Raw genomic sequence first — 18,623 nt, forward strand, 5'->3', positions numbered from 1 at the left:
TAACTGATAACCAAGAATAATGAGGTGTTTGAGGTGTTCAAAAGGTTTAATGTGATAGTTTAAAATAAAAGTAGAAAATTAATTGGTGGACTTAGAAGTGATGGTGGTAGTGAATACACATCTAATATCTTTTTTTAAATCATTTTGTGTATCAAATGGCACAAGACATTAAGTAATTTCCCCATACACTTGAATAGGTGTCCAACCAAGAGATTGAATGGGCTAACACTTGGGGAAGTTTGGTTAGGATCAAACCTTGTGTTAAGCATTTGATGATACATATACCATACATTTAGGAAGAAGTTGAATGATAAGAATCAACCTATTTTGATGATAAGTTATCGTTCAACTATTGCATACATGTTCCATACTCCTAAAAGACAAAATATAGTGATCAATAAATATTTTTAATTTGGCGAGGCTAGAGAATGACTTTGGGAAGGAAACACCCAATCAAATTAAGGCATTTTAATTTTCCTGAATCAAATCAACTTGGACAATAGGTGATCACATATGAAGAATGTGTGAGGAGATTCAATACACACAATTAACCTCCAAAAAGATTGAAATATTGTGTTAGATTCCTTGTTTTATCATGAATGATAGTGGTGATCTAGTTCAATAAGTTTTACTTGCTGAACAAGAACCAACATGTCTAGAGCACGAATTGAAGGAATGACATTGGAAAATTTTATACTTGAAGAGTTGAAGTCCACATAGAACTTGGATATTGGTAGAATTGTATGTTGATAAGAAGTGCATAGATGTGAAGTGGGTCTAAAATACTATGATGAAGCCAACATGTGGGATAATAGAATACAAAGCAAAACTTTTGGAAAGTGAAAAAACATCGTCTAAACTACAATGAGATACATGCACCTCTGCCTAGAATTGAGACAGTTAGACTAATGGTGCAATTTAGATCCACTAGTCATCTGTAAATGTATCTCATTATAGTCTAAATTGCACCATTAGTCTAAACACCGCATTTACTTTTCATTTACTCCACGAAATGGTCAATCAATCATGTAAATGTAAATTTAGTATTTCTTTAATGGAGAATTAATAGAATAAGGGACAAATTTTAAGATAAAAGGCAAAGTGATCATCATATATAGGTTGAAGAATGCTCTACATAACTTGGAACAAACCCCTAGAAAATGGATTAAGAAGATTGATGTTTTCCTACCTCAAAAAAGGTTTGTGAAGTGTGTGCAACTGTGAAATGTACATTGATCACATAACCATAACTCACCATAACTCAAAGTGATGAGTTTGAGATACCTAACTTTAAGAGATATATGATGAATGAATTTAAATGTGTCTAACCTTGAAGCCTTACCTTATTTCCTAAGAAAGGAGTTTGAGGTGATTAGAGAAGAAATTTCAAGACATGAGATAAATTATATAACAAATGTGCTAAAAATGTCAACATGGAATTTGATTCACACCCAGAATATTTTGTTAAAGCATGTCACATATGGTGTTGGAAATCCAATTTTAAAATAAAATTGCTCTAATATTAATGAAGTAATATGAATGTTAGGAACATTCTCTTTATATTACACTATAATATATTTTTTTAAAAGAGAAAACACATGTAAGTCATACCACTTAATGTATGATCCATTCACAAAGTGAAATATTCATGTGTGTTTTATTCAATAAAAAATAAGAAGAAAATGTGTGATACACAATATAAAATAATTTTATCAATCACAACCATGTATCCAACAACATCACGCTTTATTTTATAAAAAAAAAAATTAATGATATGGGTTGGTTTTCTATTAGATTAAACCCAAAAATAATATTAAAAAGATAAATTTGTTTTTCCATTAAAAAAAGAGGTTAAATAGTTTGTTCTGTTTTGAATTACATTATTATTTGGATTTTAAATAGAAGTTAGTAGTTAGTTAAATGGAGGGGATTGAATGAAAAAGAAATTGATGGAATTGATATAAGAGCAGCAGCGCACACCTCAGGGCTGTTGTTGATCGCGGCGGAGGGTGATATAATGTTCCGGTCATCTCTCAGGTTTGTTTTCATAACTCTGATTCTACTGATACATTACTCACTAATCATGTATCTGTTATTGGGATTAATTAACCCTAGGGTTTCCGTCTCTGTCACTTCCCATGCTTGCTATTTTTAGACCCTTTCATTATTTAACTTCCCTGCACATGGTGTGTGTGTGTGTGTGTGTTTTCCCATGATTATTTTTCTATAGATTATCAGTAATGTAATGTACTATACCAATTCTTACTACTTGAAACTAAAGGGATGGAACCTCCTCGAACCTTTCACTAATGCTATACCTAATATTTACTTTTTGGGACAGCTGGAGATGCTCCAACAAAGTATAGATTCAAAGTTTTGTGATTACAATCAGGGCAATTCTAAAATGGATTTGCCCAATGCTGCTGCAAACAACACATCGCTTACTCATCTGCTGCCAACCTCCGATATCGGAACCTCTTCCTTCTTAAAGGAGGATAAGGATCCTGCTACCAATTCTAACACACCCTCCTCTGACCACCCTCTCCAACAATCTCCACCCAATAATGCTGCCAATGGACATCTCGTCTATGTCCGTAGAAAATCAGAAGGAGAAATGCCCAAAAATACCCCTTTTGAAAATACAACTGTTAATGCTTCTTCTTCTCCACTTTCAACCCAACTTTATTGTCAAGAGGAAATTGCTCAACCAAAACCTCACATAAACGTTTCTTGTGTCCCACCATTTGCACCTTTTCCTATGGCATCTTCAATAACCTCATCTGGAAACCCTTCTATTCCTGTTTCTCATGGGAAGTCTGGCATGATGTTGGCGCCACTTGAGTCCAATTACGTCCCACCTTCTTCTGGACATACCATTGCCAATCCTAAGCTATTTAAAAATGTGCATTGGGAAGAGCGTTATCAACAGTTGCAGTTGTTTTTAAGGAAATTGGACCAATCAGACCAAGCCGACTACATCCAAAGTATGTCTAGGAACGACTCAAACGCTTTCTTCAAAATTCCTGTTATTTTATTTGACTGATTTCATTCTATGGCAGTGCTTCAATCTCTGTCTTCGGTTGAACTTAGCAGACATGCTGTTGAGTTAGAGAAGAGATCAATTCAGCTTTCACTTGAGGAAGGTAATGGAATCATTGTTCCACATGTTTCCTATGCAATCACTGACTTAGAGATGACACTTACACATTAGGACGGGGAGAGTGGAATCAGGCATTAACTCAAATCTTATGATTATTCACTATCAATAGTGCTTGTGGTAGTTCAGTTATTGTGAGCAAGTCTTTGAATTACTCCCATTCATGCCATTTATTGTTTTATGCATCTGCCTTTGTTTTATTCTGTTATTCATTTTGTTTGGTCTCTATTTACTGAAACAGAATGCTTTATACAGTTTATTCCACCTCCCTGTTTCGGCCTATATTTGATGCTTGAGACTTAGGCAAGAGAACTGTCAGAACTCTGATGTTTCAACATTTTTTTTGTATATTAGTAGCATTTTTTCCCATGTCTGGATTATAACATTGTGGAAATTATATGTTTTTTTGTATTGTCGATATCCTTGACCTGTTCCATATATCCATAAATATTCTTACCGCAATTGATTGTTAGTTTTAGCAAACAGTATTTTGAGACAACAGGAAGCTGATGATTTTTTTCTCACATATCAATTCATCAATGACAGCTAAAGAATTACAACGAGTTGCTGCTTTAAACGTCTTGGGGAAATCAGTGAAGAACTTCAAAGCACCAGTGGATCATGGCGAGTGTTCAGACAAGTTGAAGACATTGACATGACTTTTCTGCCTTTTATGGTGCAGTAATTTTCCTATGGCAGTGAAAACTTGAGACTGTTTACTGTGCATAGTCGCAATGTTTTTATGCTGATTGTTTTTAATCTCCTGGTTATCCAGTTAACTAAGAAAGTAATTTGCATCTCTTTTTGTTGTTGTTGTTGTTGTTATGAAAATTAAAAATGGGGATTGTTTGTACAGTTTGGCTACTCTTGTTTCTTCCTGAACTTACATTCTCTGTCAGTTTATGAGGAGATTTTTGCAAGCCTTTGCCGCAGTGGACTGCCGGATTCAGATATATCCATGCAATTGAATAGAACATAAATGATTAATGATTTGAATCACAAATTTGTTGGGCTTAAAGGCCAATTGACTGGGCCTCTGTGATTTAGCTATTGCATCATATTGTACTTGTGTATATAAGGCATTGGCCTATGAAATGAGAAGCTAATCACCACCTTTACCCTAACAATTGGTATCAAAGAGCCCCGATCCATTTTTCTCACAATTCACAAAACTGCAGTTTCTGTTTCTAACGGTTCTAACCGTCTCGCACTCCTTCTTTCTTTTCCAATTCTTGCATTCTTTTCTCTCAGGCTTGTTCATGGCTGACTCCTCTCAATTTCTGCAACCGGCGGTTCCCAAATTCGAAGGATATTACGAACATTGGGCAATGCTTATGGAAAACCTTCTCCGATCGAAGGAATATTGGGGACAAATTGAAAATGGCGTCACAATAGCACCGGCAAATGCAACTGAGGCTCAACAACAAGCTGCGGCAGCCAGTAAACTCTGTGATTTGAAGGTCAAGAACTATCTTTTTCAAGCTATCGATCGATCGATCTTGGAGACGATTCTCACTCGTGATACTGCACAAGATATCTGGGAGGCGATGCGCAAGAAGTATCAAGGTTCTACGAAGGTCAAGCGAGCACAGTTACAATCTTTACGGCGAGAATTTGAAATTCTTGCAATGGGGGAAAATGAGACGGTGAATGACTACTTTGCGAGAACGCTTGCAATTGCGAATCGCATGACAAGTCATGGTGAAAAGCTTGAACAAATCACAGTGGTTGAAAAGATTCTCCGCTCTATGCCGGCTAAATTCAACTATGTGGTGTGTTATATTGAAGAATCGAATGACGTTACAATCCTCTCCATTGATGAGCTACAGAGCAGCTTGCTTGTTCATGAGGGAAGAATGAAGTGTCAGAAGGACCAAAGTGATGAACAAGCATTGAAGGTAGCTAGCGCTAGCAGAGGTGGTAGCAGAGGAAGGGGAAGATTCTCTGCAAGAGGAAGAGGAAGAGGAAGACTAAGCAAAGAAATTGTTCAATGCTATAAGTGTCATAGATTTGGACACTATCAAAATGAGTGTCCTGAATGGGAAAATGCAAATTACGCTGAGGTTTACGAGGAAGAAGAAATGCTACTGATGGCTGAATCGAACTGTGAATGCACCAAAGAGGAGATTTGGTATCTTGATTCCGGCTGTAGCAATCATATGATTGGCACAAAGGAATGGTTACATGATTTTGATGACAGTTTCACAGAATCAGTCAAGCTAGGAAATGACTCCAAGATGGCAGTTATGGGCAAAGGCAACATCAAACTGAATATTGGAGGAAAGGTTCATGTGATTACTGAGGTTTACTATCTGCCTGGGCTGAGTAGCAACTTGTTGAGTGTTGGCCAACTTCAACAGAGAAATTTAACTCTAATCTTCAAAAGGGATATCTGCCAAGTTATTCATGATGAAAAGGGGTTAATTCTCACCACTCAAATTTCAAACAATAGAATGTACAGGATTTTTGCTCCTGTAATTCTACCCAAGTGTCTGCAGATGAGCAAAATTGATGAATCCTACTTGTGGCATCACAGGTATGCTCATCTTAGTTTCAAGGGTTTGAGGACTCTCAATCAAAAGAAAATGGTGAGGGGACTGCCAGAGGTGAAAGCTACAGAAGACAAATGTGCAGACTGTATATCTGGCAAGCAACACAGAGACAACATCCCTAAGAAATCTAGTTGGAGAGCTTCTCAAAGGCTTGAATTAGTGCACTCGGATATATGCGGACCAATTAAGCCAGAATCTAATGGTGGCAACAGGTACTTTATTACCTTCACAGATGATTACACTAGGAAAACTTGGACTTATTTTTTGCAAGAAAAATCTGCAGCTCTTGAATTTTTCAAAAAATTTAAGTCCTTAGTTGAAAAAGAATCAAACTGTGCTATTCAGTGTCTTAGAACAGATAGAGGTGGAGAATTTACATCAACAACTTTCAATGAATTTTGTAGTGCACAAGGGATAAAAAGACACTTAACTGCAGCTTACACACCTCAGCAGAATGGAGTATCTGAAAGGAAAAATAGGACTATTTTGAACATGGTTAGAAGCATGATGTCAGCTAGAAGTGTTCCCAAGAGATTTTGGCCTGAAGCTGTAAACTGGGCCACTTATGTCATGAACAGATGTCCTACCTTTGCTGTGAAGAACATGACTCCAGAAGAAGCATGGAGTGGTATAAAACCCTCAGTCCATCATTTCAAGGTGTTTGGTTGTCTGGAACATGTACATATTCCAGATGTGCAGAGAAAGAAATTGGATGGGAAGAGTACAAAGTGCATTCTCCTTGGTGTTAGTGAAGAATCCAAGGCTTACAAATTGTATAATCCAACTGAAAGAAAGATCATCAGCAGCAGAGATGTTGTGTTTGAAGAGCATAAGAGCTGGGACTGGGGCAACAAAGGTAACAGCAGGGGAGAAAATCAGATTGCTGACAATGAAGTAGAGCAAATTAGTGAGGCACTAGATAGCCAAGATGAGATTGAAGCTGTTAATGAAACTGGTGGAAACAATGGTGCAGATGACAACATTACAGAAGAAGGACAAGAAGCTGGAGAAGAACACAGTGACAGTGACAGTGTGGAAGAAAGGCCTGCTAGGACAAGACAGCCACTTAGTTACCTCAGAGATTATGTCACAGAAGATCAACACGATTCAATGCAAAGCCTTGCCCTGTTTAGCTCTAAAGAAGATCCTGATACTTATGATGAAGCTGTAAAACATGAAGTATGGAGAAAAGCAATGGAGTCAGAAATTGATTCAATTCAAAGGAATGACACTTGGGTATTAACTGAACTTCCACAGGGTATAAAATCTATTGGGGCGAAGTGGATTTTCAAGACAAAATATAATGAGGAGGGAAAAATTGAGAAGCACAAGGCTAGGCTTGTAGCAAAGGGATATGCTCAAAGTGTTTTTCAATTAGATGTTAAAAGTGCTTTCTTGCATGGTGAACTAATTGAAGATGTGTATGTAGATCAACCCTTGGGTTTTGAAACAAAGAACAGGAATCAAGTGTACAAGCTCAAGAAGGCATTATATGGATTAAAACAAGCCCCTAGGGCTTGGTACAGCAAGATAGAGTCTTATTTTATCATTGAAAAATTCATGAAGTGTTCTCATGAACACACACTGTTTGTTAAGTGTGAAGGAAAAAACAAGATTCTAATTGTTAGCCTATATGTAGATGACTTAATCTACACTGGAAACAATGAACAAATGATGAAACAATTCAAGGAATCTATGAAGGAGAAATTTGCCATGACTGACTTAGGCAAAATGAAGTATTTCTTGGGGGTTGAAGTGAATCAGACCCAACAAGGAATCTTCATTCATCAACACAGATATGCCTCTGAGATACTGAGCAGATTTGGAATGACTGATTGTAACAAGGTTTGCAGCCCAATGGTGCCTGGATGTAAACTTATCAAAGATGAACATGGAAAGCCTACTGATGCCACCTACTACAAACAGATGATTGGTTGTCTGATGTATCTATTGGCAACTAGACCAGACATGGCTTTCTCAGTATGTCTTGCTGCAAGGTACATGGAAAGGCCCACTGAATTACATGTAGCTGCTATCAAGAGGATTTTGAGATACTTAAAAGGCACTATGAGTTATGGAATTTTGTACAAGCACAGTGATGATGGAAATTTGAAATTGGTAGGATGGACAGACTCTGACTATGCTGGAGATTATGATGATAGGAGAAGCACATCAGGCTATGTCTTTACTATAGGATCAGGAGCTATATCATGGTGTTCTAAAAAACAGCCCATAGTTACTCTGTCAACCACTGAGGCAGAATTTGTGGCAGCTGCTTCTTGTGCATGTCAAAGTGTGTGGTTGAGAGCTATAATGAAGCAACTGCAGCAAGAACAAACTGGGAACACGATTGTGTACTGTGACAATAGTTCATCCATAAAGTTATCAAAGAATCCAGTCATGCATGGGAGGTCTAAACACATTGATGTGAGATACCACTTCCTTAGAGAATTAAGCAGGGATGAAATTGTAGAACTGAAGCATTGCAAATCTGAAGAGCAACTTGCAGACATCATGACCAAGGCTCTAAAGCTGGAAACATTCTGCAGATTAAGGGAGGGACTTGGAATGTGTGATATTAGTTCTCTTATGTAATTTTACTTACTGCTGTATGTTCTTTTTCTTGTTTGTTGTTTTAGTTGATATCTGTTGTGATATTCAACTTAAGGGAGGGTTTGTTGGGCTTAAAGGCCAATTGACTGGGCCTCTGTGATTTAGCTATTGCATCCTATTGTACTTGTGTATATAAGGCATTGGCCTATGAAATGAGAAGCTAATCACCACCTTTACCCTAACAAAATTTCAAGCAATTGAGTTAATCAAATTTAAAAGCCGGTTTGAATTTTTTAAAACTCTTTAAATAAAATCATTTTTTTGCAATTCCCCAACTAAAGTTATATGCCTCAACCACTTGCTCCCTTTCCACAACTTTAAATAAATTTATATCTCTTGTACATACGCGCACGCACATGTAGTATGATGTATCTAAACCTACACATTGATATCATTTTTTGAGTTAATTTATGTTTAACTATGTTAAACAAAAAAACTCACCATGATGTTATGATGCAGATTGTCGTACTCCAATTTTTGACCCTAAGATTATCCATTCTAATTATTGGTCAAAATCACACTCTTGAAGGTTTATCTTTGGTGTTATGCTCACTTCATCTCTGAGGGGAACCATCAAGCCCCTATAGTTGTTTAGCTTGTATATGTTGTATTAACCAAAATCAAAAATGTGCATTTTTGTTTGTTTTACAGGTAAAGATTGATTCAGAGCCAAAGCAATTCAAAAGGTTTTTTTTTTTTGAAAATTGGTTGGGGAAACGATTTACCCATATAGGGAAAATCGGTTTCCATGGACGAATTTTGAAAGAAAAAAAAAAAGGTAACATGACATCATTTTGGCACCAATCCCATCTCTTTGATTATTCTTTATCATCACCAATATTCCAAATCATTACTATAATTAATTTCCTTCATAAACCCACTTTAATCTCATTTTTACCAATTAAATTCAAATTAATCTCCAAGGGACAATTACCAATTTGCCACTACCCCCACTTCCAATTCTATAAATAGAGGTCTCCTCTCATTCATTACACAAGCTTTGGAGAGCCAAAATCACTCTTGCAAATTCTCTTCTCATCCTTTCCCCAAATCACTCAAAGCTCTTCTTACACCAAAAAAGTTAGGGAGATTCACATTGAATCTTACTAATCTTTGAGCTAAACCTTCATCCAAACACTTTTTCTTCATCCGTTTTTGGTAGATCAAGGCTTGTTGGTGTTTGTTCTTGAAGAAGTTGATTTCAATTGGTAATTTTTTGTTCCACTTCCATCCTTCAAGACGTGATTCTTTGTTGATTATGTGTGCTACACCTTTGGTATTACTTTTGTCCTATTTGCTGGTGATTTGATGGTATGCTCAATCACAATCAAGATCATAAGGTGTTTGATGTTATGTTTGAGCAAAGTTTTTTCTCTTAAAATGCTGATTTTCTGAAAAATTTCGTGCAAGAAATCGTTTACTATGTTTGGGGATATCGATTTCCCTAACTGGTTTATGCCAGATTTTGAACAAAACGTGTACAGGAAACCTGTTTCCCTGTTTTGGGAAGCCAGTTTCCTGACAGCATTTGCAGTTTTTTGCCTCTTTTAACTTGTTTTTGATACTTCCTCTTCTCCTACTCCCTTCTTTTGATGTTTACTTTGAATTACAAGTTTAGAGATCTAATTCCTCTTCAAATTCAATGGACTTAGAGTGTTGATGGGTGAAAATCCTAATCCACAATATTAAGTGATTGAACTTGAAGATGGAAGGAACCTTTAATGTAATTCCATCTTTTTCTTCTCTTTCATTTTGGACGATGAAAATCTTCGATATCATTGGAATTATTTTGAGTTCTTGATGAAGATTAGATAGTTACCTCTTTTCTTTTCGTGCGGCATCGCTTTCGGAAAACGACCTACATATTGTTTCTCTCGCATGCATTAGCACACAAATCGTTATTGACCGGCCTCGTTGTAGGGTGACTTCTATATAAGTTACTTGGCGATTGCTTAACATAGCGCTACATTTCTTGTCCCGAATCGAAAAAAGATCAAAAATGGCAGAGATTGTATGCGGTTGGTTTAAGACTTTTGAAAGTTTATCGTGTAGTTGCTTTGATTCTATCAATCTTCTGATGAGCTTTCATTGAATTTTAACCCGAGATCATCACTCACTCACCATTGATCTACAAAAATTAACAATTGACAATAACCATTAACTTTATTTTTATGCTTTTTATTATATTGTCATTTATTTTATTTTCCACTTTATGCTTTTATTCTCTCATTTATCATTCATCATCTTTACGTTCATGCCTTTTTTCCTTTGTCCACTTGGACGTATGTTTATGTTTCCGCCATTTTTCTTTTGTCCATTTGGACCATATTTTACTTTTGTGCTTAAAACACTAATAACTAACTTGAACAATAAAAATCCTTAAAAGACTCTTTGTGGACTATTGATTACTATCCTGACCACTTTTGAGATCTGAACCTCTTGGACTTACCATTAGGATCCTTGTTACCTTGACACCTCTGGACCTTGTTATATTACTGTTATTTTGTCTGGAAGTCCTTGGGGTTTACTCCAAGGCGTTGGGTTGTTTTCTCTTTGTGTATGCATGTGTTTCTTTTAAAGTCCTTGATGGTTAATCCCAAGGCATTGTGATAAAGAATTCATCTGTACACAGCCGTTACTCTGCCCGATTTTTGTCAAGAGCTTATGATACATTATAAAGGCTTAGTGCAAGTTGTGTTAAAGATAATCAAGTTCATCTGGATCCCCAATTGGTATTATGTTGGTTTAATGTTGGTAGTCCAAAGGATGAGAAATCTACATTGACTCTTAATGTCAAATGTTGGCTTCTTATTTGGTTAGATCATTCTTTTCCTTAGCTTTTATTTTATGCTCTATGATAGTCCCTTCATCTTCTTCCCCCTTCTTAGATTTTCAAAATCTCCTCCCTTTTTCCAAAACATTCTTATGTTTGCAAACTCTTTTAAAAATATTTCTTTAAAAATACATTTTGCCCTTAGTGGCTTTTCTTTAAAAGTTTAGACACGATTGATTGTTGTGGTGAGTTGTGATACCCCACGATCTTTATATTGATTGATATGATGGAACCTTTTCCACTTGAGAGAGCTAGTGGCATACTTGTTAATTTTATCTAAGTTGGATCCCTTCTTTCATTTGTGATGCAAATGAGACATTTGTTCTCATATTTAAGATCAATGGCTGAGTATTCTCTCCTATGATGATAAAGTGTTTATTCCTTTTTAAAAACCTTTTCTCTTTTATGTGGAACTACATTAGCTCTGACTTCTCCATTACACCGAGGAGGTATGTAGGCCTATGATGTAATGTCTTGCCGAGCTTATTTTAATCAAAACAAATCCTTTCTTTGCACACAATATCTTTCTTTAATAAACACAGATTTTCAAAAAAGTTCTTGTGAAGTACCACAGATATAAGGGGTGCTTAAAACATTTCCCTTGTATAATCAACACTCGTACCTAAGATCTCTTTTTGTTGTTTTTGTTTTAAAAACTTCTTTTTTGGGTTTATTTCGCTCTTTTCCCATTTCCTTTGGAAATAATAAAGCGTGGTGGCAACTTTTATTGAAATTATGAGCCAAATCAATCTAATGGCTTTGATCTCAAATTTTCCCCGCTACACTGATGTGTGCAAAATGATGTTAAGGTGGCAACTTTATAATATATCAACCACTTATAACATTTTTTTGAAATCTCCACTTGTAGCATTTATAATCGAGTGATTAAGTGGATAATCTAATAGCATGTTTGGTTTGATTTTTGATTTTTGAATGAAGTTAAAGTTTGTAATTTTTTAGCTGTAAATTCGCTAAAAAAATTGTTCAACTAATTTTTACATAAATGTATTCAAACATAATTTAATTATGATAAAAATAATTCTACCAAACTCAATTCTATCATAATCAATTTTATCCACCATCAATAAAAATATACACTAAATTATTTTATCAACCGTCAATCAAAACATATACTAGATTATTTTTAATGGGGTTAAATGGACTTGTAGGATTTGAGTGATCTATAGTTAATCCATGAAATATTTAGTTTAATAATGGTTCTAAGAAGTCAAAATCGACACACAATTTTTTTTTAATTACTTTTGATTCAAAATTAATATTACTTTAACTATTTTCATTAACATACATAAAAATATTAATTATTAAATTTATAAACAATTTTTTTAATGAAGTTCGTCAAAATAAATTGTAAATAATAATAAATATAGAATATAATAAATTAAAGGGAAAAGCTAACATGTGCCCCAAGGGCACAAGATAATAAGATATTTATAGAAATATTTTCTTGGAACGCGTGCATTCAATCTATCGAAACTTTAAATATGACTTTATTGTATTTAATTACTTTTAAGTATTTTTAATTATAGTATCTTAACATGTGCCCTTAGGGCACATGTTAGCATAACCCTAAATTAAAATATATAAAATGCACAACAATAATATATAAAAACTACATATTCATTATAATACATAAAAATACGTAACGATAAGTAACAATTTACATTTTAACTGAAATGCAAAATAAGAAAAAAATTAACTTTCATTATTCTATTGACTAAACCACTCTCAAATATGCTTCACAAAGTTTATTTGAAGTTGGCGATGATTTTGCCTTTGATGAACATGTGATATCCTTTCAAACAATATTGTCAAAATGGAATCAGAATCGATAGATACTCTACTTATGGATAAATCATTATCTATGTGATCGTAATCAAAATTATTGGCATATGCATCTCGCTCATCTTCAACAATCATGTTATGTAATATGATGCATGCTAATATTATGTGTTTTAATGGGTTCACATGCCAAGAACGTGTCAGGCCACACACAATTGTGAATTGGGCTCGAAGCACTCTTAATGCTCGTTCAATATCCTTTTGTACTAACTCTTGTTGTTGGACGGACACACTTCTCTTTTCTCCAACGACATTTAGATGGTAAAGACAAACATTGTCCACTCAAGATAAATATCATCAACTAGGTGGTACCTTATATGATATGTACTTCGATGTACTGTGTATTTCATTGCATGAGCTTGTCTATTCAAAATATCATTGCAGACTTCTGAGATGTTTAACATATTAATGTCGTCGTTGGAACCCAAAGGGCCAAAAAGTGCATGTCAAACCAACAAGTCTTGAGATGTCACGGCTTTAAGTAAGTTCGACCTAATTAATCTGGAGGCCCTGTTCGAATTTTAAAAATTGACTTAATAAAGATATTTGTGGCGCAGTTTAAATTGATTACAAAATAAAAACACATCTTATCTATAAATAAAATTAATCGTGATTTAATTTGATTTTGAATAATTAGTTTAAAAAATCAAATTCTATTCAATTTCGTTTGAATTAATTTTTTTTATTGGATCTATTTAAATTTGAACACCTCTAATTATACACATTAGAATTTATTCTTAAACGATTTGCACTTTTGACTTATAAGATTTATACTTAATAAAATATGTAATACTTTTGAAATAAAAAAATACGTATAATTAATATAAGAAGTTTTCTTAAGTAATAGAATTATTAATTTGTTTCTCTACGATAACTCAAAAGTATTAAAATCCCAACTACCTTCACTAATTGGTACGTTAGTTTTTATTGTTGCAGAAATTGAAGGGCTTAGCTCGTGACACATTAAAATAACATTAAAACAATATTACTTTCATAATTATTTAATTAGAGTGTGGATTGAATTTTGGAGGCCCTTTAAATACTGAGGCCCTGTGTTGTAGCACTGTTTGCCCATGCACATGACCGACATTGGCTTTAAGCATGATTATGGGTTTACCATGATCAAATATAGGAAATTGACTTTTCCATGAAACTTGACAATTTTTCCATTTCCAATACATAAAAATCAATTGAACCCAACATTCTTGAAAAGTCGTGTGCCTAAAAAATTCGTAGTAAACGTGCAATGTATTCATTGCAGGACCTTCTTATGTACTGAGCATAGAAAATTATGCATACGCACGTTAGAAACTTTTTGAAGCACTCCAATGATGTGTTTTCACCGATGCCAACATAGTTATCCATACTGCCAGCTGGAGATCCATATGATATTATATAAAAACGGCAGTGTGCTTCTACAATGGTGAAAGTGGTATTCTACCCACTGCATCATTCCTTATTTGAAAATACTCATCGTGATTACCAAGAGATTTAACCATGCAAAGGAACACATATCTTTGCATACAGAACCTTCGTCAAAATTGAGCCTTCGTTAGTATAGGATATTTCAAGAATACGACATCTTCTAATCCAGCAATCCTGTTAAGTCTTTCATCGAATCAAACATTAGAATCTAGTCCTTCATCTGATTTATAATTTTAATCAAATCCTTATCTAATCCACCATTTAAATATAGTCTTTCATCTAATCCAGCATTTCAATCTAATCCTTCACTTCTAGCAATCTAATCCTTCACTTGTAGCATAAACTTTCACATTTTCCCCACTTATGACATGATTATCCTTTTCCGTTTTAGTGGGTCATTATAAATATTAATTTGATTGGATACATTTTCCAAATCCATTTTACTTCATTATACCCTTTGTCCATATTCAATTAGGGAATTTCTTAACACACCATATGTACCTGAAAAAGCACCTTATGTAATTTAAAAAATGACCCTCAGTTTTCAAAGATGTATCACCAGACGCACCTTTTGTTAAAAATTAGATTATTTTGGAGATGCATCTCTGGACGAACCTTTATTTGTTAAGCTTTAGATTATTTCGGAGATACATCTACGTAAAGCATCTGGAGATGTATCTCATGATCCAATGCAGACAGTAAAGTTTGATTAATTTTAAGTGCTTCTCGGATCAAATATCACTACTACGGAAAAGGGCTTTAAAAGCGCTTTTTTTGGGCTTTTAAAGCGCTGCCGTAGGTAACGACAGCGCTTTTGAAACTCCAAAAGCGCTCTAGTATCCCCCCTATAAGAGCGCTTTTTCCAGAAAAGCGCTCTGGTAGCCCCCCCTAGAAGAGCGCTTTTCCAAAAGCGCTTTCGTATGTTGCGTTTTTTTTATTTTTTATGCTTTTTTTTTATCTTACGCAACGCTTTTAGTAATAAAGCGCTTTAGTAGGTGGCTCTTTAAGAGCGTTTTTTAAAAGCGTCGTCGTTGCTAAATGAGGTATTTTAAAGTGCAACCTGTAATTTAAGCTTCCCAGTTCGACCTGTAATTTAAATTTATTTTCAACCTGTAATATTTTCGACCTGTAATATATTTTCAACCTGTAATATTTTCGACCTGTAATATATTTTCGACCTGTGATATATTTTCAACCATAGGTAGGACAATATATATATATATATATATATATATATATATATATATATATATATATATATATATATATATATATACACTAATATATATAATACCATTATAATATCCAAAATTATATATATACATCATCATTCATAATAAAAAAGCAAGATGAGAACTTTGGCAAGTTTGCCAAGTGTCATTATTTTAAAGAGTATTCTATTTTTGTTATTTCTATTATAGGAAATGTTTCCATTTATATCAATCTTATTAAAATAATTATTAATTAATAATTATTTGTTACTATTAAATTACTTTATCTTAATTATTGACTTTTGTATTGAAAATATTGCTGTGTTGATTCACCTTCTCCAAGCAAATAATCATCACTCAAAAAGAAAATATGCACGCTTGAAACATGTGTTCTTGAAGACATAAACAACTAAATCCATCCCTTCCACTTCCAATCATCCTCGTGTCTTCCGTAAATTAATGCTTTCTCTTTTCCAATTTCTGATTCATCAAACTTTTTATGTTTTCAAATGCTTCGGTGAATCGATTCACTACATCTGACATCAATTGGGAAGCTATTTCCAGTGTATTTTTATAGTCTATAAATATTGAGAGCATCACAATTCATTCTCCAACAAACCCCTAACCATTGAAACTCCGACGGCGCTATAAAAACCTCACCCTCCGCCGTTTTCTCCGATCAAATCACAACGGCGGCTCATCCTTCTGTCCTCCTTCTCTCAAGCTCAAGAGCGGTGGTGGCTCTCTTCATCTTCTCCGGCGATCTCAACCTTCGTTTCATCTTCTCTCCTTCCGATTCGCTAACTGTGGCGGCGGTAGATGATTCACAATTTGGGAATTGATGATGATGTTGCTTGTGTTTTTGAGGATTGATGATGATGTTGCTTGCGTTTTTTTAAACTGATGATTCACGTTGTTGATGTTGAACGGTCCGGTCGTTCGTTGAGATCTGCAGAAATGGGTTAGATCTTTCTGATTTTGTTGTTCTTTCTTAATCTCTCTTCCTAGAGCTTATCCTTTCCATGAAATTGAACCCAAGTGGCAGCGGTTTGGGAGCAACACAGCACTTTCAGAACCCCCGATGATGATATCAATATGTCAAAACCTAAATATTACATTCTTGATATGTTCCCTTACCTTAGGTTTTGAATTGTAGTTACTTCGATTATTCTATTTTTCGATTCATATTGAGAATTACAATGAAATTTAGATTATGATTTGTGCTTTTTTGTTGTTGTGGTGGAGCTGGTTTACATGTTGGACATCCGCTTGGATACACTGTCACGGATACTCTAGCTAGCTTGCATCCAATGGAGTGGGATGCTTTTTGGATTACCTGCAGAACAATATGCAATTGAGGTCCCTTTTTTTCTTTTTTTCTTGCTTCTTATTATAATATTACTGTCATTTCTGTGTTATTTACAATCTTTTTGATTTATTTTTTGTCTTTTTAATTTGCCTTTTTTTCAGACAGGAACTCACCCGAAGCTCACCACAGTGACGAATATTGATCGATTTACCTCTCAGGAAACTGATGACAAGTTAGTTTTACTATAAGAAGACCTTTTATTTAGTGTATTTTTGTTTTGTAAAAGATGTTCCGCCCTGGTAATTTTTTCAGTCTCAAATTTTTCAAATCCGTAAAACAACAATAGCTAATAAATAGTTTCTCTGCCTTTTAAAAAGTATGAATCAGAATTTACTTCAATTCGTTTCTCAATATGTTTATAAGACATTAAGAATGGACAAGTTGAAAATTACAATAAATCTTTTCTTAGAATATGCACAACTTCTGCACTTAACATAATTTGTTCACTCTCAATGTTTGAATAATTTTAATAAAGTTATTCATAACATTGCATCATCATAGTTAAGTATAACACTAAATAACAGAAAAAGCACATATGAATACTTGTGGCTCAACAATCGTTTGTATTTTTACAACTGTTAGTAAAAATGTGCAGCTTTCCTGACAAGTTAGAACAAGAACGCCTAAATAGGAGATGAAACTTATGTGGCCATTTTTAAATCATTAGAGGTATCCTAGAATTATTAAAATTTGCTTCTGTTGTTCCAGGAATGAACTTATGTGCTCAATTTTGGTCCTTATAAAGATCAATATTCTTTAGAAAATTTTGTGAAGTTGTAGGCGTGAATATTTAAGTAGTTTTCTAAGTCTCACTGTCCCTCTATCAACTAGAACCTCTTCGGAAAGAAATGATATGGGATGAAGGTGTGATGTGATTGATACTAAGACTCTGCATGATTGGATTTGTGGCGAATTTGACGGAATAGCAGCAAGCTACTGTGATTTTGCAAAAATTATAGAGTGTATCTTATACAAAACTATGGTGGCAAATCCGTGATACGAAACACGCACTGTCTGTTAGGAAATCAAAGAGATGAGTCTCTAATTTCTCATTGTTTTCATTCTACTTCACTTTAAGAGTAGATTCAATTTTGTAGCTGTTATGTTATTTTTCTTTAAAAACAAACTTGGATCAATTGTTTCTTAACTGTAATTATTATTTTCTAAACAATCTTGTGTTATGATAATTTTATTTATGGATAGTTTTAAGCCCACTTTAAATGTAGATATATAGAATAGGAATATACAGGTTGACAATCATTAGTGGGTTATTGTTATTCTTGGAGATGCTGGAAAAATATTGACCAGAACATAATTGTTTTTTTTGTTACTCTAGATGATTGAAGATTGTCCACCATTTTATAGAAAGCCAGAAAATGAAGTTCCTAATGCATATGTGTAATATTAAAAGAGTTAGTAGCTTAAATATATTTTATTGGCATCATATTTGATTGAAAGTTATGTTTCAAAACATAAAACTCTTGAATTGGTTAAAAGAATATGTTTTCATCACTCATAAAGTTTTCTTTCTCTATAAATTTTGTTTTGAATGTCTCGTAGAAATTTCTCATTTTTTTCAATTTATTTTGTCACTTTATATCTT

At 34.2% G+C, this 18,623-nt stretch overlaps 1 protein-coding gene and 1 long non-coding RNA gene across 2 annotated transcripts; both read left to right on the forward strand.

Annotated features, from left to right (window-relative positions):
- The first annotated feature begins 1,879 nt into the window (after positions 1–1,879).
- LOC131660516 (uncharacterized) lies at positions 1,880–4,012 on the forward strand. Its single transcript, XM_058929761.1, has 4 exons — positions 1,880–2,037; positions 2,342–2,984; positions 3,060–3,143; positions 3,704–4,012. The coding sequence occupies exons 2-4, from the start codon at positions 2,348–2,350 to the stop codon at positions 3,814–3,816; spliced, it is 834 nt and encodes a 277-aa protein (XP_058785744.1). The 5' UTR covers positions 1,880–2,037; positions 2,342–2,347; the 3' UTR covers positions 3,817–4,012.
- An 11,970-nt stretch (positions 4,013–15,982) lies between these two features.
- Positions 15,983–18,145, forward strand: LOC131655048 (uncharacterized). The gene is made up of 3 exons (XR_009299638.1): positions 15,983–17,010; positions 17,122–17,192; positions 17,852–18,145. It is a non-coding gene; the product is annotated as an uncharacterized LOC131655048 (long non-coding RNA).
- The last annotated feature ends 478 nt before the right edge of the window (positions 18,146–18,623 follow it).

Source organism: Vicia villosa, linkage group LG3, assembly GCF_029867415.1.
Source record: "Vicia villosa cultivar HV-30 ecotype Madison, WI linkage group LG3, Vvil1.0, whole genome shotgun sequence".
Taxonomy (NCBI): Eukaryota; Viridiplantae; Streptophyta; class Magnoliopsida; order Fabales; family Fabaceae; genus Vicia; species Vicia villosa.

Bases quoted from the DNA above. Each gene is read 5' to 3' on its own strand.
- LOC131660516 (XM_058929761.1), top strand. From the start codon at position 2,348: ATGCTCCAACAAAGTATAGATTCAAAGTTTTGTGATTACAATCAGGGC. The intron at 2,985-3,059 runs GTATGTCTAGGA...ATTCTATGGCAG, and splicing joins CCAAGCCGACTACATCCAAA to TGCTTCAATCTCTGTCTTCG. The intron at 3,144-3,703 runs GTAATGGAATCA...CATCAATGACAG, and splicing joins TCAGCTTTCACTTGAGGAAG to CTAAAGAATTACAACGAGTT.